Source organism: Bolinopsis microptera, chromosome 7 (assembly GCF_026151205.1).
Source record: "Bolinopsis microptera isolate Bmic1 chromosome 7, MBARI_Bmic_1.0, whole genome shotgun sequence".
NCBI lineage: Eukaryota > Metazoa > Ctenophora > Tentaculata > Lobata > Bolinopsidae > Bolinopsis > Bolinopsis microptera.
This window is the reverse complement of record NC_087078.1, coordinates 18,712,061-18,734,848: the sequence shown is the minus strand read 5'-3', so window position 1 is coordinate 18,734,848 and position 22,788 is coordinate 18,712,061. Positions and strand designations below refer to the sequence as shown.

Below are 22,788 nucleotides of genomic sequence, written 5' to 3'. Positions count from 1 at the left end.
ACACAAACCGTCTCTACATCAAATTACTACAATCCTGAAATATTGCAAGTTTTGATAAGATGTATGATAGGGGTTCATTCGGCAGAAATCAGAATTTCCACTTTTGGACTCGCGCCATCGGCCAACTCTGACACTCTGTTGACAGACTGGCTACTTCATGCCACAAATAAATAAAAGCAATAGGTTGTCTGCAAAGACTTAGGAAAGTTACAGAACTGTTCGAAAACTTTCGTCGTAAAAATTCAACTGTGTTGTACACTGGCATACAATAAAAGCTTACATAAAAACTTACAATAGAATCCAACTCCACGCGATGAAATGAAACGTAGATTTATTATTACTATCTTCCTTTTTACCCTTCAGCCTTGAGCGATAAAGGTTTCTGCTATGACAACCATAAATAGCTAGCATAATGGGGAAAAGCTTACACTTCTGCTTTCGTTTGCTTAAAAATGCAATTGATATTGAACGCTCGAGTTACGAGTAATGCATAAGAATTGGCATAGAAATCGTCACAACATCAAATGACTACAATCCTGAATATTGGAAATTCTAACAAGACTCATGAGCGGACCTCATTGACTGAGCAGAAGTCAGAACTCGTGAATTTGTGGCATTAGCCAAATCTGTTGACAGGCTGGTTTTGTAGTACTGTAGTAAGTTGTCTGGCTAATAGTAGTTATAGTGAATGTCATCCACCGAAGTGCACTCGAACTTTCGCAGTAATATTCAATCGTGCCGTCCTCGTAAAAGTATTTGTTATATGAGCTCTAACTAATGGGTCTGTCCAGCGAGCAACGCGCAGCTACTTCAGGTATGTGAGCAGTATAATACTAAGATTCCAACAGTCTGTACAAAATAAGACCCTTAATTCTCTGATATTACCCGTAACTGGGATGTTTGGAAAACTGTCGCGAGTAAGTAAATTCTGCTACGCTACGCTCGCGACTGGAACTAAAGTTTTCAATTTTACCACGTGATTAAAATGAAACGTTGATCTGGTACATAACATGTCACCCCCCTACGATCTTCCTTTCTGTCTTTGTCAAGCGGCGTTAATAAATAAATGCTTCTCCTAAAACTTTGCGTTTCACAGTTTAAGGTATTTAACAGCTAGTTATATATTGAAACAGACAATTTCCCGTCTTTTCGCGGCAATCAGGTTGAGACAATGACACTTGCGTATTCTATCAGAAATCTTATAAGGGATTTTATCCAGTCGGTTGTTATATTTATTGTATCTGATATATATATATATATTGTATATTCCTGTGCAAACATTTTACTATCAGAATGGTACGAGGTTATTAATTGAATGACAGAAAACTGGTACGACAACTCCCTCTGATCTGCAACTTACAAACTTACAATATGGTGCCAAAATTCTCATCATCATTAATCCCTCAGTGCAGTTGGATTTTAAATGTCTTATTTGTTTACGCCCATCGTACAATTTTCGTTATTTAAATCTAGACATTCTTCTACTTAAATCCGCGATTCGTCTATTTGTGTTTAACAGACCAGGCGTATTATAAAAATGATGTGTTACTACTGGCGAGCACTTGTTTGGAAACTATCACCAATAACGGCTGTTGAACACAACATCTTTATGTTTTAGGGTATCTCCACATGTTTACCATAATATGAGTTTGTCATTATAGTTGATAATTTATATCAGTGTGATGGTCACGCAATAATTTTGAACTTTTACATATGAAATTATTAAGCAACTTATTTCTGGGAAATCAAAGTTGCGATTGGATAAAACATTCAAAAACATTTAGGGCAATCAATGTGAAAATTAGAAAAAAACTTGTCTCTTGCAACGATAAAATGTCACAAGTTTCAATTGTTTCGATATTTTTCTTACGAAAACCTAAAATAAGTTTGTTAAAAATAAATAAGTTAACAAATTCAAGTGAGAACAGGCATGTCTTAAACAGCAGAATTTTCTAGTTATCGAACATCGTGAATTTGTTTCGTAGTACATTCTTTCAAGATAACTGTTATGATCTTTTCTAAAGTTATATTTTGTTTTCTACTCAATCCCCAGTTTTCCCACATCAAGAACATCCCCCAACTCACATGTGACACGAGGTCACTGATCATTAATCCTGTACCACTAACATCACGTGATCACGTGATCACGTGATCAGCCTCATGTTATCACGTGACCCCAACTATAGTCATGTTCTCAACCACAGCTTTGAAGTCATGAAGTATGTACTGTGTAACTATAGTTACGTAATGTTACCCACAGCTCATATTATCCCTACTGTTGGTTAGTTGGCTGCAGCATGCAGCCCTTTACTTGTTACATGCAGTTTATTGTATACCATTTCCTGGAAGCATACGTAACTACCTTCCTCTGGCCCCAAGCGGGGGGGGGGGGGGGGGGGGGATCAGGTACCAAGTATTCTAACTCTTTAACAATATTCCTCTGTTAGACGTGATGTTCCCTGACGATTGTGTTTTACGTTGACTGGCATATTTCATCATTAGCACTATTATAGAAGCAATAACGAAACTTAATTTTAACGAATTTCAAGTCACCAGCCAACTAAATCATACATATAATTGGATCTTTAATCTCAAACTGATCATATATATAATAATCAGCAATAGAGGCTATCAAATCCAACCTATTCTTAGCTAATGCAACATACCCAACTCTTTCACAGGATCTATCTAAGTAATTCTAAATCTGTCGCACGACACCTATGAAATGTTTGGTATCTGACGTAATCAGGCCGCATTGTCCTGATTGGAATGTATTTGCCGATAACTAACGAGATAGTTCTGTTAGCGATCATTGATTGATAAATACCTCCCTCGGAGAAGTAAACGTCAATGATTGTTTGTTATTCGCTTTTACTGAAATATAATCGTTTGTTGCTTGTTTTCAAGTTATTAATTTATTCGCTCACGTACCAACATTTTCGTTTGTGCTTTTTGAGCGCTATAATCCATTGCCATTTCCATATAGTCCACACCCTGGCTCCACAATACGAAGGACTTGTTTTAATTGTAAATGAAAAGCTCGAATAGCCACGTGACAGTCACGTGGTAATATTATGACTGTAGGTGTAAAGTACATTTCCTCATTGTTTCCACCTTGTCTGCCCTGACCCTCCACTCTTGTACTTGTACTGCACTATTTGTAATTCTCTTGTAAACAGTTTTAATAGGCCCTTCTATCCATACCAATAGTGACCACATACTCCGCAACTCAACAATTTCCGCGCCTTTTGACGCTTGTTGACACTCTTTATTGTTTGAGAAGGGGGCTTTAAACGGTCCGAATTATTTGCTGGTTTGATGACACTTTAATTTTCAAGTTCTCTGAAAACATGACCTTATATTTGTCTCCTTGATGTCATAATCAACCTTTAAACTCACTCCAATTTAAATGCAACCTGTCCAACTGAGTTAGGATGGTAAAGGTAGTTCCTCTCAACATAAATATTCTAAAACTATTTGCCCAAAATATAATGACATCAACCCTCACTAACCTCACTAACCTACCTTACCTCACTAACCTACCTTTATACTCTTTATTTTCTTACCCTAATGATAACCTGTTATATCCAGTAATACACGGCACTATTACGGCACTACACAGTAATACACGGCACTAACACGGCACTACACTGTAATACACGGCACTAATACGGCACTACACGGTAATACACGGCACTAATTGTCCGGCTAACTGCTGAGTTGCTCACTGTATTTCTACTATTTATACTGTTCTATTCTCTGCTCATTTGCTGTGCTGGAGTAGTAGTTTCTAAATTACAATATAAGGCTTCATTTCTTTGTTTCTTCCCCTACTTTCATTCGTTACCCAACTACAACCGCTTTTATCATTTGCTCTTTTTGCTTTTGCTTACTTTTATCATTTACTTGCTCTTGTTTTCTGTACAACTTGACTTATTAACTAGAGGGAATTTGAAGTAATTCTTCTCTGCTTAAAGGGCTTTCTATGCAAATAGGACCTCCCAAGAATGTATAATCATCTGAGCTTATGAACGGTCCCCATAATAAAAAGCAGTTATTACGGGGAAATGGGAGATTATATCCAACCTGATATCCTTAACTACTGAGACTTGACAAGGGACCACCCACCGTGCTCTTCCAGGTATTCTACCATTTGTACTCTGCCAGAAAAGAACACCATAATTATCCCATACGAGTCACACGTATCAGAGCATTGCTGAGGACCCATGTATTTATTTATTCTTCTCCCTTCTCTAAAGTCGATTAGAGCATTTTCAGCTTCCCTCGAGCTGTGTTCCACTGTGTCACAGTTGTGTGGTGTCACATGAGTGTCACAGCTGTGAGGTGATGTGTCACATGAGTGTTACAGCTGTGAGGTGATGTGTCACATGAGTGTTACAGTTGAGAGGTGATGTGTCACATGTGTGTCAAACTGTCACAGCTGTGTGGTGTCACATGAGTGTTACAGCTTTGAGGTGATGTGTCACACTGTCACAGCTGTGTTCCACTGTGTCACGTGTGAGCTGCTTGTGGTCTGTTAAATACTTCTGAGTTGTTTGCATCTTTCTTTTCAAACAATTCAACCTTTTGATCCATCTCAGACTCTAATTATTTTACGTAAATCATGTTACAATACCATCTTGTTAGGCGAAATTATGTCGCATAATAAAAGCACAGGATCTCTTTTCAAGCTTACTTTTACACGTGCGCTTGAAAAACAAATACACCTCCCCACGTGTCAGAAATCCAGCACGTGCGACGTCCGCGCTTCTTTGTTAACCAGAGCTCCTTACACCAACCTTGCCTCCGAACCCCTCACACGTCTGTCTTGACAGAATTACTACGGGTAACCGGAGTAACTATCATCTCCTTGCTCCTTTAATCAGTCTAATTGGGTCATTATGTGATCACATGGTCACTGTGTGCTGACCTGAGAGGCTCCTTGTCAAGTACTGTGTACCTGTTGACTCTCTAAGTGTAATTTGTATGTTGTAATGCAGATCGGCTTGAACCCTGGACCGAGATAAATTCCGTGCCAGTTTGATTTGATGGAGGATGATCGAGAATCATAGTTGTTTTTTAATGTTAATGCGACGAAGATATTTTACGGTCGCTGTAATTTTGCTTAGTAAGCTTTTACTCGCTCTGTAATATTTCTTATACTTACTTTCTTTTTTGGTACGGACTGTAACATTTAAAATCGACGGAGAGCCAAGAATTTGAACCTGTAAATAAAAGTATTCCGAAGTAAATCATGACAATTCTCAGGACACAGTAAATGGGTGCTTCAATCCCACCAGTATGCTATATAACCCGCAGCTCATAGGCTTCTTTATCCCCCATATTTGATAGATCCCTCCTTGTCGTGTGGCAATTTTAAAACAACCTCTTAATGGCTCGTTATCTGCACGTGCAAATAGTTCTCAACGCTTATTGGTTATTTTTCGCACGTGCACAAAAGTTTTTAAGCACGTGGTGCAGATGATGTCTGTCATTGCGTGGTGTGAGATAAATATTTTCAACAGTTTGTACCTTGTCACTGATCCGGTAACCATCCATGTGCGCATTTCTTATTTAATTTTATTGCTTTATATTGGTTACATGTTGCTATGGCCATCTCCTTCTGGATAATTTGTTTTCATAGCCAAAATTTCAAGTAAAATGTTGAGAAACTTAGTTGTGTAACTATATCAGTTTTGAGTTTTCTGAAGGAATCAAAAATGTAGTCCTAGGCAATATAATATAATATTGTATATATCCTCTCTACTACTCTCTACTACTCGCTGTACATATAATAAGCTATCTAAAGCATGGTCAGAACACTGAGGCTGCAATGGAGGCTGCAACTCCTACCATGCGGGATGCTCATCCTTGTCATACAGATCAATGGTTAACACACAGCTTTATCAAGTTGACAGTTTTGAATCCTTTTTGAACACATTTATAGTTTCCCTGCTCTGCCTTTTTTTTTTGCTGTTTGATTTCTTTGCCCATTCTTCTTGGTGCTTCTGCACTCTTATCTCAAGGTAATTATACTTCTTATGGAAGAATGACTTCAACTGGTTTCAGTTATTTTTATATATCAGTGGTGGGCGCTGGGTACAGCTTATAGCTGTAGAATAACTGAGCTGTTCCTTTTACAACATCTTTTCAGAGTCGTGATCATGCATCATTCTACCCTGCGCATTAAGGTTTTGAACCATTTGTCTTTTGATATTTAACCTCTATCTGATGTAGAATGATCTTTCTGTACTCTGTATCTTACAATTTTACCTTGAAGTGATTATAAATAGGGTAGTCTTTTATCACTAAGGAGTGATTATAAATATGGTAATATTGTATCACTAAGGTTGAATAAAAAATAGGCCTTCTATTGGATCAATGCTATAATGCTTTTCATACCTATGCTATTTCTTGAGGAGCATGACCACCACTACACTACCAGCCTCAATCACGATAAACCTAGGCTGCAGGTTACCTGGTTACAGGTTACACTGGTTACCCTGGTAACAGGTTACACCCTGCAGCACTCGGGGAAATCGGTTCTCTGTTGTTAAACGTCAAACCTTTGGGTTGTCATGAAGCCGTTGATAGTGCACATATTCCACACACGAGTGTTATCAGGCGATAACCCTTGTTGATAATGTCACATATTGATTGGCTGTGTCACCCCACGTGTCAGATCCGTAAAGCACAGGATTGGTTGGTTTGTGCTGTTTGCCAGGCAGCCGGATCTCCGATTGGTTGCGATGGTGTAGGGGTTCTTGTAAGGATAGAGCACTGTGTCTGAAGTGGGCGTGACTAACCGCGTCTGTACAAACTGCTAACTCCCAACTCCGCCATTCAAGCTTTCTTTTACTTCTCTTTCCTTTCCGTTTTGTTCAATTCACGAGGCTAGAAGTAAGCTTTTTCCTGTTGATCTGGCGTTGTCTGCAGTAGACTGCCACATTGAACATGTCCGGCACATGTCCATCAACCATCCGTGGAAGGCATCGAGGAACTTTCACTCGATTCTACGAGACAATATGGCACGGCGGTCCGTAATGCTAGGTAACCGTGAACCCTCCTCTAAACTTACCAAAACGTGATTATCAGATTCTGACAGTTTACCCTTCATATTTTGCGGGAAAATTAAAAACCAATACGTTTTGCCGAAAGTTTTTTTTTAAATTTACAAAATATGGAGGGTTTGCTGTTACTTCTTTACAGCACCATTATTAACATCCAACCCAATAATCACCAGCACTTTCACGTAACAATTTCCCACGCACTTGTTTTTATTTGTGTTATATTGCAACTGAAAGTATCATTAATCAAGTGGTTTTGCATTCCATATTTTTACAAACCCGCCCACATGGTGATTAACTCTGTATAGAGCTAAGTGCTAGCTACTTGCTAGCTACTTGCTAGCTAAATTACTTGCTAGCTACTGGCAAGTAATTATGCTAAATAAGGACTGTTTGGGGGTATTTGGCACAGTCCTGCTAAAAACTTAGCACAAGTTGCCTGTTGACGTGTCGTAGTATGGTTCAAACATTTCATTTGACAATAGTGTCACTCCAGCTTAACTTTAACCGCACCTGCTTTAAACAGGTTTAGTTCAATAAATTTAGTTTTATTTTTAGTTTTATTTTTAGCTCTCCGTTGAATACTTGTCCAGGTTGTGTTGAATACTTGTCCAGGTTGTGTTGAATACTTGTCCAGGTTGTGTTGAATACTTGTCCAGGTTGTGTTGAATACTTGTCCAGGTTGTGTTGAATACTTGTCCAGGTTGTGTTGAATTCTTGTCCAGGTTGTGTTGAATACTTGTCCAGGTTGTGTTGAGTGATATAATTACTTAAATCTTATTCCTGGACAACTTGTTACCGAATACTATACTCGTAGCTCAAGCTGTCTGGAGGTATTTGAAGAATGGAAGGTCTGGCAGTAGATACAACACTCGGCAACATATTCGACCGGAAGAAGAGCAACAGTTTCCTATCTCTCAACCGATTTCAGAAACCCCCAACCTCAACAACCCCCGCAGCAACTCCTCTAAAAACCCCTGAACACACCACATGTAACCGTATCTTCTCGGGGAGCAAACCCCCGCTGCCCCGCAAAATAGAGAACCTCCAAGCTTACGACCGTGATAGTTTCGCCATACCACGTGCAAAGAGCGAGGGGAGTGTAACGTGTTGCCAGGGTGACGCGGCGGTGGTCATGCGGAGGAGATCCAGCACTCAGATCACTGCGGAGATTATTGAGAGGAGGAACAACCGACTGTCCAGAGTTTCTATTAACTCCGCTTTGTTTGATATGACGTACGGGAGCAGACGGAGTTCTATTGCATCCTGTGAGTAGGATACGTGCTGCAGGGGTGTGGTGGGTGCCTGGTCTTTGTTTGGTATAACTATAATAATTATACAATTATAATCATAATAATTATACAATTATAATTATAATAATTATACAACCACAGTGCACGGTAAAATTAACAAGTTAATCTTATGAAAATAATTTTAAACCATTAAGCATTCTCACAAACGTTCAAGATATGAAATGATGAAGCGTGTACGTGTAGAATTACAGTATATGAATGAGTACTTGTAGTTTGGTAACACGCATCTTTTTAATGAGTAAAGAAAAAGGTTATCGTAAGAATGCTGCATGGACATGGGACCCGCAGTTGTTTGATCACAGTTTCTTTGTTATGAATCTTAATCTGGGTGGTTTGAATTATTCTCTTGGCATTTGTTTGTTCTAGGTTGTGGTTGAACACTAAGTTTATTATCAATCAAATAATTTATCAATACTCGATAACATTAACTACGGTTGTTGAGGTGAAGGCGATATGACTCGCGGATTCACCAGTCGTTTTTTATTGGTGTCGTTCATATCCCCGATAGGTCAATATTTGTCACTAAGACTTCGCCTCAACAGCCGTATCCGAGTTAACAAATCCCTCACAACTAACCTTATATGGGCATCACGTGACTACTACAGTTCACCTTATATGGGCATCACGTGACTTTGATAGTAACTAACGTATTACTTTGTTACAGTGGAGAGTGGTTGCTCGAACGTACCTTTGGAACAAGGTGAGAAGGAATGGATAGTAAAGTCAGCCCTGGGAGACTGCAACACTATTTCCAGACTTCTGTTAACAGATAAAAACTTGGTGTACTACAAGGACTTTATCTCCGGTTACACTGGTAAGTAACTTGGTGTAAGTTACAAGGACTTTATCTCCGGTTACACTGGTAAGTAACTTGGTGTACTACAAGGACTTTATCTCCGGTTACACTGGTAAGTAACTTGGTGTACTACAAGGACTTCATCTCCGGTTACACTGGTAGGTCTTTCAGTTGTGTGAAATCCTGATTTGGAAACTTTACTTTTATGTGTTCACCGTTATTTTTTGAACTTTTCAACCTACCAGTTTTGGTAGATGTTACAGAAATAACCAATATTTCACTGAAATTTGCCACTTTAAATGACTTATTAGTTAGATAAACGATTACAATATGTGTAAGATAACCCCTCTTACCACAGGACTGCACTGGGCGTGTAAGTTAGGTAGAATAGATATGGCTAAGATACTACTAGAAGCAGGCAGTGAAGTCAACATGAAGAGTAATAGTGGTCACACTCCCTTGCATTTAGCGGCCCAGACCGGAAAGACAGACCTTATTGAACTCATCATCAGATATGGTTTGTTTTATTTTACTTTCTGCTTTTACTAATAAAAATCTTGAAATATTGTTTTAGTGAGGACATGTTTTTGAAATGACTCAGTTATCCCTAACTTAGAAGATAAAAAAAGGTGATTATTCCATATTCGTACTGACCAACTATTAATGCTATTCAAATAAAGTTACAACGAATTCTTCATGTAGTGCATCCTGGGTTTGGACAGGATATGCCCGTTTAAAATATTTCCATCGCGTTACATTACATAATTCTGAAACATATATTATATTTACAATAAATTATGCAATATCACAACATTACAACTATGTTTTCAGGGGCAGACAAGGACATCAGAGATCATAAAGGGAAGAAATCAGGTCACTACCTCCCCCCCACTGCCCCAGAGGAGATTAAGGGCCTTCTCAATGTACACGATCCCCGACTAGTCAAGTTAGTCTTTAAAAGACTGTACACTCTCTGATTATTTCACATGTTTTTTTTCTCCTATATTCTTTCATTTTCGCTCTGGTATAGTTTATCAGATAAATTGTAAATATCTAACTTGTGATCTAAGGCACGTGTTATTATTTCAACTGGGACAGTGACAATCGACTAGTTTTTAAATTGTACTATTCTCGTTAGTATGTATAGTATGTATAGTATGTATAGTATGTATAGTATGTATAGTATGTATAGTATGTATAGTATGTATAGTATGTATAGTATGTATAGTATGTATAGTATGTATAGTATGTATAGTATGTATAGTATGTATAGTATGTATAGTATGTATAGTATGTATAGTATGTATAGTATGTATAATATGTATAGTATGTATAGTATGTATAGTATGTATAGTATGTATAGTATGTATAGTATGTATAGTATGTATAGTATGTATAGTATGTATAGTATGTATAGTATGTATAGTATGTATAGTATGTATAGTATGTATAGTATGTATAGTATGTATGGTATGTATGGTATGTATGGTATGTATGGTGTGTATGGTGTGTATGGTGTGTATGGTGTGTATGGTATGTATGGTATGTATGGTATGTATGGTATGTATGGTATGTATGGTATGTATGGTATGTATGGTATGTATGGTATGTATGGTATGTATGGTATGTATGGTATGCATGGTATGCATGGTATGCATGGTATGCATGGTATGCATGGTATGCATGGTATGCATGGTATACATGGTATGCATAGTAAGCATAGTATGTATAGTATGTATAGTATGTATAGTATGTATAGTATGCATAGTATGCATAGTATGTATAGTATGTATAGTATGTATAGTATTACTATGCTATGTATAGTATTACTATGTATGACAACACCGTACTAAAATCCACGACCTAGCATCAGGTCAGCTGTACGGGTGGAGTTTGCTGAACTGATCGACACGGACATGACCCTTTCAACTAAAAGTAAAACTGACCTTACGCTTACTGACAACAAACACAAAACAATGACCCTCGGAAGAATGCTTGGGAAGAAGGGGGTTTCCCCAAGAACCACCCCTCACTCTACCCCCGTCGCTAAAAAGAAGAAGTTTGGGTTCTTGGTTTCATCCACGGACTCAGAGACTGATAAAAGTTGGAACCCAGAGCTAGACAAAGCAGAGAAGAAGCGAAGGAAGAAGCTGTTGAAGAAAGGAGTGACAGGGCTGGACATCAAACTCGCGCACACTTCTGGATCACTTCACAAAGTGGAGATGATTAAGAGCGTAAAGGATATGGTGGACGAGGAGGAAGATGGAGGGGAGCAGGAAATAGTGAGGGTGAGGGGGATGTCAGTCAGGAGAGTGGATAATAGGAGGAGCCCCAGATCAAGGCGCAGGGTCCGGAGCGAGGTTGTCAGGAAGAGTATCAAGTCAGATTGGGACTGTCCGCCTGAGTGGAATATTGATCCTAACCAGATAGCAGAGTCCTCGCCACCTCCTTTACCACCCAAGAACATATCCCTGAGGCACCCCCAATCTCCTTACGTCCCTCCCCTTCCTCCCAAATCTGTAAATCAACAAGGTTTAAACAGAGAGAAAACTCTGAAAGGACTGAAGTCCACTTGGGAGGCCCCTGACGAGTGGAACATGAGTCCGGAAGAGTGGGACAGTACTCCGTCTCCAGAGGATTGGGACAGGCCTCTCCCTCCTCTACAACCAGCAAGGCCTGAACAGAAACCTAGTATCCCTCCTCTACAACTAGCAAGGCCTGAACAGAAACCAAGTCTCCCTCCTCTACAACCAGCAAGGCCTGAAATGAAACCAAGTCTCCCTCCCAAAGGGAGGAACCAACTACCTCCCGCTCTCCCTCCAAAGAATGGAGCGAAATTACCGCCAAAACAACATGTACTGACCGCACATTTACCGCCAAAAAACACTCACCCACCTGGATTACCGCCGAAACTTTCCACTTATAATAGCGACCGACCTCCTGCTTTACCTCCGAAAAGTAAAGTAACTGACGTTTAATATTTTTTAATAACTCATATTATGAATGAAATACATTCTTTTAATTTTGACACGTCGTTTTGGGAGATGCTGTATAAGGAGTACTTAAATCAAAAAATTTGACAATACGCTCTTTAATTTAATTTAATGGAGGAATGCATTGTATTACAAAATTGTCTTTGAGAAATTAGAATCGAACTCCTGATTTATTTTAATATCACGGAAAATTCATCGCTTGATTCGACAGAAATTTATATCAATTGTTAGATTAAAATTTCAACTTGGCCGACTCAATATTTTACCAATTCCCTTGGATCGTTAATGGATTGGTTAATTGATTATTGTTTTCCGTCACACCAACATCTACAAAAGACAGCTTACAGTGAACTGAAGACAATCAACTGACCATATAACGACTCTGTGAAACACAGCTTGTTGAATGATAAAAGCTTTGTAGTTATTTTCTTGGTAAGGATATGTGGAAGCTGCAACAGTATATCCGTTATTACAAGTGAAGCACTGTGGTGGAACTAGCCTGTTATAGATTTCGTTAATGTCATATGTATTTTCTATATATCATCAGTGTTGTCAAACAATTTTAAGTTTATTTTAAATTCCAACCAGTTATTATTCCGTCAACAATCAGAGAATCTATAAAATTATTCAGTCTTCTAATTTATACTTATATCTATTATTATATTATACTATATTATGTAGTAATAATAATTTCTTTCAGCCACACAAATCCAGCTCTGAGGAAGCTATCCAAGCACCAATCCGTTGGTTTCGACATTAACGATAATACCCCCAAACGCGCCCAGACCCTCAACCAGGTAATTTGTTGTTTTATTTGTGAAGGAGCATGTGTTATTTTATGGCATTTAGCTAAGCCGCGCACATGAACTTTAATACTAGCGCACATGTACTTCAATACTAGCAAAGAATTTTACAAAACAATTTAACAAAAACTGATATTATCATATAATTATTATATAATAAACATTTTCTAATAAAAATGTATACATTTTTCTGGTACTCTGCTACCAGAATATTAAAAATCTTCTGTTACCCAGGCTTGGAAGAAATACAAGCATTCCTTCGTTACAAAGAAGAAAAAGGACGGTGGAAAAATAGACTCCAATAAGCGGGACAGTACGCTCGCTCCAAGGTAAATTACCTGGTCAATTAATACTTTTTTATTATAAGCAATTAAGTTATAATTTGTCAATAAGTATGTTATACATGTTGTTTAGAAAAGAGGCCGGTGTAACGCACATTTATCTTACACATCAAAATATTATATTTTCTTCGCTTTTTGTCTTTTTGATCTCTCACACCATCAAATTAATCTCATCTTCACTTTCATCCGTATTCGTTCATGATTGTGTGTCCATTTCCTATCTCTGAATATTAATACTTCACTGTACTTGTTGTTTGAGCTTAGTGAACTCAGGAAATGAACTTTCTCACGATATGTTGCCTGATAACCAAGTAACCCAGTTTCAAAGTAACCAAGTAACCCAGTTTCAAAGTAACTAAGTAACCATACAAATAAGTTATCTGTCCAGAAATCCCACTTCTCAACCCACTACAATCGGGGTCAGAGAAGCTGTCATCATCTCAAACTGTTCTGCACTCTCCCTCTCCAAATCTGCAAACTCTGGACTCTTATCTTCAATCTTATTCTCGTGTCTTGGCACGTGACCCCGTGCTGCTATCAGGAGCAGAACCACTGCAAGGAGTGAGACCAGGAGGATGGGGGATATCAGGAGGAGCACCTCACCTCCGTTTAGTTTCCTCATTCTCTTATGATTCCCACCTCGTTCGAGAGTAAAATGAGAGCCTGGTACCAGCCCAGCAAGATTGAGATTTCAGTCTCTTGAGTTAATTATGGTTGCAGAAGAAGCGCAAGGGTGAAAAACAAGAACCAGATCAAACTCTGAGAACGAAGCAATGCTGTCGGGGTAGTTAAGTCGCTTTAGTGTCACCTTGGCTGTCTGAGTGTCAGCTGCATGGCAGAGATAGAACCTAGTTTCACCCGCCCTCGTTACATCCCCTGCAAAATTAGTGTTCTAATAAACGGATTTTAAAACGCTATACATCGAGTTGGCAAATGTGTAAAACCGCGTTCATACTGCTATACTGGCAATCTTCTGCTACACGAACAAAGAATATCTATAAATCATCAAGTAGAGTGACTGTAAAAATGTGAAATACCATGCTTTCAAAACAATGGAATGAAAATCGAATGCAATAACGCTTAAGAATCACGGACTCTGCCCCGAGCATGGCAAATAAGTTCCATCGCAATTAAAGAGCTTTAGAAACGGAAATAACCGCAAATATCTGAACACTACTATCTAACTGGGGGTAACCTAGCAACAAATGGGAGAGTCTAAGCTAAGTACCAGTGTCTGAGTAGGACGGGGCGCCCCCCCCCCCCCCCCTGCTACCCGTACAGATTATAATAACAATTATCAGGCGAAAACACCCGCCCGGGCCCGGGAAACAATGGTATTGAACTCGAGATTCGTGTGAAGACGAAATTTAATAACACCCAGATCTACGCAACGGGACGCAGCAACTGATGAGGGGTTTGTTTGCCCAAATTACCTGCAGAGGTCGGTTAATATTTGTGTAGGACAGCTGGGTGCCAGGTTTCGGGCTGGGTGCCAGGTTTCGGGCGCCGTCTACTGTTATTACCGGTGTCTAGTAACTATTTATCAAGATAAGTTTTCCTATTGATTGTTAACGAAAGTAGCAAGTAACCGATCAGAATCGTAGTGTAAATGTTTAAAGACTCATCACTTTGGGGAAGCCGAATGAACACAAAATCGGACCTTCGTCCACCCTATCAAATTAGTGATAGAAGGGCTAGAACCGACAATAGTATTATAACATATGAATCTGGCGAATGTCTGCTAATATCCTCGTATATAACCCCACCCTCAGCTTATTAAGTTGTGCGACTAGTGACGTTTTGGAGATTGACGGCATCAACTCCTAGACTAGACCTCGGCCGTGATTGGTCTAATAATGGTCACGTGATGCAACTTTTGTGATTGGCATGTTGCTATTCGTCCATTCAATCTTCCAGTCGGTACATATGTTGACTTCAGCACCGCCGGACGAGAAGTCATGAAATGCATTGAAGAAAGGATATTATTGGCATGGTTAGCGGGACTGTGATCTCATTAATTGTGGTTCATTTCGTTAATGGAAGCCGGGCTGTTCTACTGGTTGATAGAGTTATATCTTTACAGTGACTATTACCGCTGTACTACAACATATTAACTGTGTCTACTTAGTACTCAATCAAATCAAAAGCAGTATAGAAATTGCGATAGTGCAAAGCATTTGTAAGTGCATTTATCATTCGTGCGTGTATTTATCACTCGGTTGTAGTACAGCGGTAATAGTTTAAGTGAAATGGAAAAGACAAAAATTCTTTCATTGAGGCTACCATGACAGTTCCATCGCTCGCAGACAAATTCCTCAATTGATACTATCCGTTAAGCACTGTAGAGGAGCCGAAAATTAAAAGCAAAGAAGATCTCGAAATTTTAGAAAGGGATAATTAGTAATGGCAATGCAGCTGCCAAGGTTTCAGATGTCGCGTAGCAAAGTTGAAATGAATCTGAAATAAAAATCAGTGTCCTGGCAACTTAACTTTATCTATTTTAACTACTTAGTAATTAATGGAGACACCGCTCACCACCGGTCAGGGGTCACGTGGTTCCGTAGCAACCCATGTAAGGTTTTATCAAGTTTGGTTATCAAATTATTTCCCAGGTTCTATTTATATTTTATGTGATGTAATTATTGTAAGGGTTTATCAACTTTGATTTGTTATATTAAGGGTTATATTATTATTAAAAGTTTATCAAATTCGATTACTTCTGAAGAATTTGGCACATATGCGATCATGTGATGGCAATATTCTGGCTTTGGAGGAAGTTTACTCAACAATTGAGGAGCTCCGTCCTTTATACGAATACGTGTCTTAGATTGAGTTGCGCGTTATCACGTGGGCGAATGGTAAGAACTTGAAACCACAAACAATAGTCGCAAAAATAGAAGGAAAATAAAACAACAAATAAAATATATACAATGTAAAATATATGATATGATCAGTAATTACGCTATAGTAAGTAATAATGTGGCTAATGGAAAGTAATTATGCGGCTCATGGAAAGTGCTACACATAACAATAAACGTTAATGTTGTTCTCGAATATGCTACGGGTAAAAGCGAGCCCCCTGCTGTAAAGACCTTGCTTGACATTTGTAAGTACACACAAGGACAGCAAGGTGTTACCACTAACCATTAGCAAAACTTGTGATATAATATCATAGCTTATGTTCAAGTAGCAGTAGCAGCAGCCTAGGATCAAGCTTTGTAACAATAAAACTACAGTGTATATATTTGCGATGTAGCAATGTCGAAATCATTAGCACCACGTAGAAAGAGCTGTGAAATTGAATTGAAGTGCTGGTCAGATCACGTGATCTCCCGGTCAGATCACGTGATACAACACGTGATACAACACGTGATACGACCATCTCTGTATGTGGGGTCGAGCCGCCGGTAGAGAGCTGTTCACTGAGCTCGAAAGGAGATGCAATGTAGCCACGGGCGAGTAGCATTGGTTCAAATTAATGAGTGTCACGGTGCAGATCCCAACAACTCGGGACCTTATTCATAATAAATGCCCTGTAATCTCGTTTATATGACGTAGAGTCACGTGCCTAATCTCACCGTCGTATCAATTTACATGTTTTTACTAACAACTTATATTTACACCTTATCAGTTATCACACACTTCATGTTCATGTGTTTTAATTTTATTACAGATAACATAAAACTTTGCATGACCCTTTCTAGTTCTCGCATTGGTTGATTTTGCATGCATGATTTTATACTTTGCAGGCACTTTAGGTTTAGCATAAAGCGGGAACCACCCTATGTAAGTTTGGAGCATTGAGATTACAAAATATTCGATTACAAAACCTAATTTTTTGGCAATAGGTTCCATCTGACGAACCTGTGCATTTCCATTTAGTGACAATAAAATTACAATTTACAGCACATATTACTAACGGGGTACATCTATCACAAGGTTAGTACGAGCCAGGTCACCTAGTCTCGGTGACCTATTTGGTAGCTTCCGCTTATCAGACAGACAAACAGACGGACAAACAGACAAACAAACTAACATACCGAAAGATAAAAAGAGACGGATGTCTCTATCAATCGGCAACGCCTCACTAACCGGGGGAACACTAAGAGGCAAGGGAAAGGAAGTAAAACGGAGTCTAGCCAATATCTGGGAGATAAAAGAGGAGGAGCTGGAAGGTATAGGAACACTAGAGAAGGTACCAGAGGAACCTGCTGTAGGAGTCAAACAGCTGGGTAAATTATTGGAACAGCAGCTTATTCGAACAGAACGTCAGGATGGATTCAGTTACTTTGCTGGAGATAAGCCCAAGTTAGAGGAGGAGCGGGGAGGAGAGGAGGAGCGGGCAGGACCTTCACACCAAGACACTTATCCCATTCTGTCTGATCAAACAAACAGTCCTGCTCCTTACAGCCCCCTCTCAAGGACTACCAGCCCAGATGACTCCTACAAGGATCTCCTGAGGTCCCTGACTCCGGTGGTGACCACCAGACGGAGGAGACAGTCCTCTGCTTCTCTTCTTAGTGAGGGTTCGGTAACGCATAGCTTAGATCAGTTTTTAGGTGGAAGTGAGGTTCCTACTGTTAGTGTAATTGGTCTTGAGGCCGTTGTTGAAACTGTTGATATTGGTGGTTTCTTTGATCCGTATGAAGATGATATGTTCAGGGTTTCGACAGTCTCAACGTTAACCTCTGTCTCAGATGATGAGTATGTTTTGTTTAAAGCCCATGAAGAGGAAGAGGAAGAATGGCAGTTCAGTTGATTGGAAGTTAATTGTTAGTTATATGTATTTTTGAGTGGTCATGAAAAGTTTGATCGAGTAGTTTTAGTGGTAGCGGAATTATGGATCGATCGTGATAGTTGGAAGCAAACTGTTAATGGTAACAGGATTGAAAGAACCATCGTTCTCGGCTTCCTAGGTATTAGACGTAACCAGAGTTGTAGAGAAGGCAATGTTAGTTAAATATTCCGTGGCGTCGTTAAAAAGAGCAGTCAGAACAGATTTACATTTGATCAGGTACTGTTCAAAAATGTTTCAAGGGAAGAACATAATTTCCGGTACAGGACCAATTTGTCCTAGTCCTATTAAACATTGATGATTTCTTTAGAACACAGATCCTCCAAATGATCCCACGGAATTTATTGTCGTTGAAAATAGTGGTATGAAAAATGATAACGATCTTCTTCAATCAGACAACAACAATCAACTTTTAATTACTTTCGATAAATATACACTAGCCCTTCCTACTACAAACATTTTACAACATTCCCAGTTTTACCATGATCCAATTTTTCAGGGGTGACTCGAAAGAAAACCACAAATACGGCAAAGCTCAGACGTTACCACCGAAACAAACAGCGATCTACAACTTCTGAACAGACAGCTACCCCATCATTATCTCACTATCTTATTGGTTCACAGATCTGCTAAATTAATTGCTATCAGCCGAGGAACTTAAATAACTAATTTTATGTTATAACCCAAATTTTGTATGGAATTGGAACAGGTTCGAAGAAGACACGAATTTTGACAGAATTTAAAGAATTTTTGCATGGTTTATTGATTTAAGTTTAACTTTTCAAGGACCCGTAAATACTTTGATTATTGGTTACATAAATTCACTGCCGTCAGAGTTTTAGTTTCGTATTTCAGAAAAGTTTGTTAATAGATTATTACCATTCGTTAAAGAAATGATTTGAGAAAATCTAGTTCACGCATCGAATGAAGTTATCAATATTCTGAATTGAAACTAACGATATGTTTAGAATGTATTTCCAGGATAATATGGAGGAATTATTGTAGAATTATAAAAAACCCATTAGATTTGAATTAATGATAGCCTCGCAAACGATTTTAGTTTAAGGCCGAGGGCGTTATGTAGTGATCATGGATCGATATCAAAGAGTATCATAATATGGCTTTCTTATCATTTTGATTCGAACTTCTTTTCTTTTGAATTGATAATTTATTTTTATGAATGTCATTGTCACTCCATTATACTCTCAGAACCTAAGTTTTTTTACAAACTAAACGCTCAGTTTTAATTCTATAACTTATGTTATAATTATCTCTTCACCTAATGTCAATGAAGGGTGAGGTAAGAAATTTTCCAGTTACCCAATTGCCAAATATAACTGAAAAACTATGATAATTTAAAGCATAAAGTGAATTATGAACCGATAGAAAATCGGTTGTACGTTCGTTATAAAAAGTTGACCGGGCCAGCGAAGGGAACAATGCAAAATGCAAAGCAGTTTGATAATTTATAGAGAATAAAGATTTATATGTATTTGACGTCACTCTCCTTGAGTCAGAGTGTGGTTAACATTTCACTACCCTATGCAAACTTTATAACGAGTAAATAGCAAAATTATCGTATTAGGACCCAAGTTGAAGTAGCTCCCAACATAAAGCCTTTGAGTGTCGCAGGTCTTTAAAATTAATAGCAACATGAACCTTAAAGCATGATTATATCGACCGGATATGATTACATGTCGTTTAACTTTACTGGGCGGCGCTCAGCCTGTCATTCCGCCGAATCTTTATTTATGAACATAAATATAATAGCCTGGGGTCCCCAGGTAAGTTTAACTTAGCGGAATCGGGGCGAAAGCCCCGATACATCCGCGCACACGTGCGCGGCGGGTTTACAACTTGTGACACTGACAATAAATGCCTGGCGAATGAATTTGAAACGAAATATCAAATAATTATTGTAAATTGATTCTTAACGGGTGATACTCGCCACTCGTAAAATATATTTTTCAAATATGTATAAGACCGTCGACGAGTCCAATATACAACTCGGCGCGTGCGTCTTGATAGGTTATACTTATAGTTATAGTTATACTTATAAACCTACAATTTGAAACATGTTGTATAACTATAACTATAACTAATTTTTTTTTTAAGTGCAAGTGATAAGAGGTTTTATCACACGTGTATCAAAATAATACGGTTTGCGGTTGCCTTTAGGACTAGTTTAAAAAATAATTGCGATGTAAAAGTAAAACATAAAAATTGAGCAAAGAGTTATTAATATTAACATTCGTGTGAGGACAAAAACTCAAAAAGTAAAATATAACAGGGTGTTCTTCTAATACTAATAGTAGTACTAGTACTACTACTACTATACTTGAAGTTCATGATACCAGTACTACCGCATACCATGCATTAATATAACCGGAAATAATTCTGCTATAGTCATAGAGAAAGGTCATACATTTCTTGCACCGGGAATGCTTCAATTCTTAGAAACCCAGGGCTAGACTCAATTAATAAAAGGTTAGAGCTGCATCGGCAGGCATGCAAGAACATCTTGTACGCCTCTTGTATGTTGTAGTTTCTGTTAATTTCATTTTCGATCAGGTAATCAGTCGCGGTGCTCGGTATGTTGCGTACCAGCTGGACACGACAGACTCAGACATCAAAGCGAGGCCAGGATCACAAAATCCTGGAAAGAAATTAGAAATTTTCAGGTGTTCCCGAGGCCTGGTCAAGTTAATTTTTGGTGTAGTGGACGAAGTAAACAAATATATTAACTCTAATTTGTAGCGCGATACGTTCTTTTTCGCCGGGCTAAAGTCTTTTTCGCCGGGCTAAAGTCTTTTTCGCCGGGCTAAAGCAGCTTTCGCCGGGCTAAAGTCTTTTTCGCCGGGCTAAAGATTTTAGTCTTTCGCCGGACTAAATATCATTGATCATGTTTTTTGCCAAGCTTAAGTTCTTTCGCCGGGCTAAAGCAGCTTTTGCCGGGCTAAAGTCGTTTTCGCCGGGCTTAAGATTTTAGTCTTTCGCCGGGCTAAAGCTTCTTAATTTCGCCGGGCTAAAGTCTTTCTCGCCGGGCTAAAGTCTTTTTCGCCGGCCTAAAGTCTTTTTCGCCGGGCTAAAGCTCATTTCGCTCGGCTAAAGTCTTTTTCGCCGGGCTAAAGCTCCTTTCGCCGGGCTAAAGCTCCTTTCGCTCGGCTAAAGCCTTTTTCGCCGGGCTAAAACCTTTTTCGCCGGGCTAAAGCTTCTTTCGCCGGGCTAAAGCAGCTTTCGCCGGGCTAAAGCAGCTTTTGCCGGGCTCAGGTCTAGTCTTTTTCGCCAGGCTTAAGTGTTAAGATTTCAGTCTTTCGCCGGGCTAATATTAATAATTTCATTTTCATGTCTTTTGCCAAGATTAAGTTCTTTCGCCGGGCTATAAAGCAGCTTTTGCCGGGCTAAAGTCTAGGGCCACAACGCAAAACTCGCACGATAATCTTATTCCTATGAACAGCTTGAGCCGGGCTTTTTCGCCGGGCTTAAGATTTTAGTCTTTCGCCGGGCTAAAGCTTCTAAATTTCGCCGGGCTAAAGTCTTTTTCGCCGGGCTAAAGTCTTTTTCGCCGGGCTAAAGTCTTTTTCGCCGGGCAAAAGTCTTTTTCTCCGGGCTAAAGTATTTTTCGCCATGGGCTCATGCTAGTCAATTGCTCTACGGGAAGCTTGAAAAGAGCACCGCACACAGGGACTGGCGTGCCGAGTATAAAATAAATGTTGACGTGTATGTGACGTGTGCTGAAAAAATGTAAACAGGAAATTGTTATTTGTTTTAAATCACTTTTGAAGACACATTGCACAATGCATATTGACAAATGACAAAAGTATTTTCAAAAGTATTCCAAGTTATTTGTATAAACGCATATATTGATGTTTACAGATTGTAGATGTATTGCAAAAGATTTGATTTGTATTAAAGTTTGAACGGATTTGCTGCAATGCGCACAAATTAAATTATTACTTTTACTTTATAATACAGTAAAATTGAAATATTCCGAATGAATATTGTACAGGTATGGTTTTTATACAAGCTCTCTACCCAAATCAGTCACAACATGAGGGAAGAATTTGTGGATACCTGGAAATCTGCCAAGGCATCCTCACCTAAATTAGAATTCTACAATCAAATTAAACATGATTTTGAACCAGAAACATACTTAGGAGTGGTTAAGATCCCCGATGCTCGGAAAAGCTTAACAAGGTTTCGTATTAGCTGGCACAATCTTTACATTGAGAGGGGCCGTTACGAAACCCCCCCTTTTTCAGCAAGGGGCTTAAGCCTATTGAGGACGAAATTCATGTTCTAACTGACTGTTTACTCTACTCCTCAGTTAGAGAAAAATTTAACTTCCATCCCAAAAATATTACTGACCTAGCCGGTTTGCTATCCGATAAAACACTAGACCATACAAAATTTACTGCCACAGCAAGAGCAATCCATTCAATTCTCTCGGTGAACGAAAATTTTACAGCCTACTATAAGAGCCCAGATTTCCACTCAAATACTGGCCAATGCATAATGCTATAGGACCTCAAAAATAGTATTATAAAACATTTCTATTTTATCCCTACACATTTGTAAATAACTAGAATTGTGTAACCTTAAATTATTTCAGAATTATAACTATTGTGAATTCAATAAAATAATTATCACTTTTGTATCCTTGTATCCTTGTATCCTTGT

The 22,788-nt window shown here is 38.8% G+C and overlaps 1 protein-coding gene across 6 annotated transcripts in view; it reads left to right on the top strand.

Moving 5' to 3' along the window:
* Positions 1–19,342, top strand: part of LOC134818959 (ankyrin repeat domain-containing protein SOWAHA-like) — a 51,246-nt gene extending 31,904 nt beyond the window's left edge. For 2 of the 6 annotated variants that reach the window (XM_063828699.1, XM_063828696.1), the window contains 8 exons: positions 9,045–9,194; positions 9,535–9,693; positions 10,008–10,122; positions 12,870–12,966; positions 13,207–13,301; positions 17,063–17,099; positions 18,230–18,327; positions 18,608–18,784. In XM_063828699.1, coding sequence (XP_063684769.1) covers positions 9,045–9,194; positions 9,535–9,693; positions 10,008–10,122; positions 12,870–12,966; positions 13,207–13,301; positions 17,063–17,099; positions 18,230–18,327; positions 18,608–18,686 — 830 coding nt within the window. In that variant the 3' untranslated portion in view covers positions 18,687–18,784. Of the gene's footprint in view, positions 1–9,044; positions 9,195–9,534; positions 9,694–10,007; positions 10,123–12,869; positions 12,967–13,206; positions 13,302–17,062; positions 17,100–18,229; positions 18,328–18,607 lie in introns of all 6 variants that reach the window. The other 4 variants (XM_063828700.1, XM_063828697.1, XM_063828701.1 and 1 more) reach the window with 3 other exon arrangements.
* Positions 19,343–22,788: the final 3,446 nt, after the last annotated feature.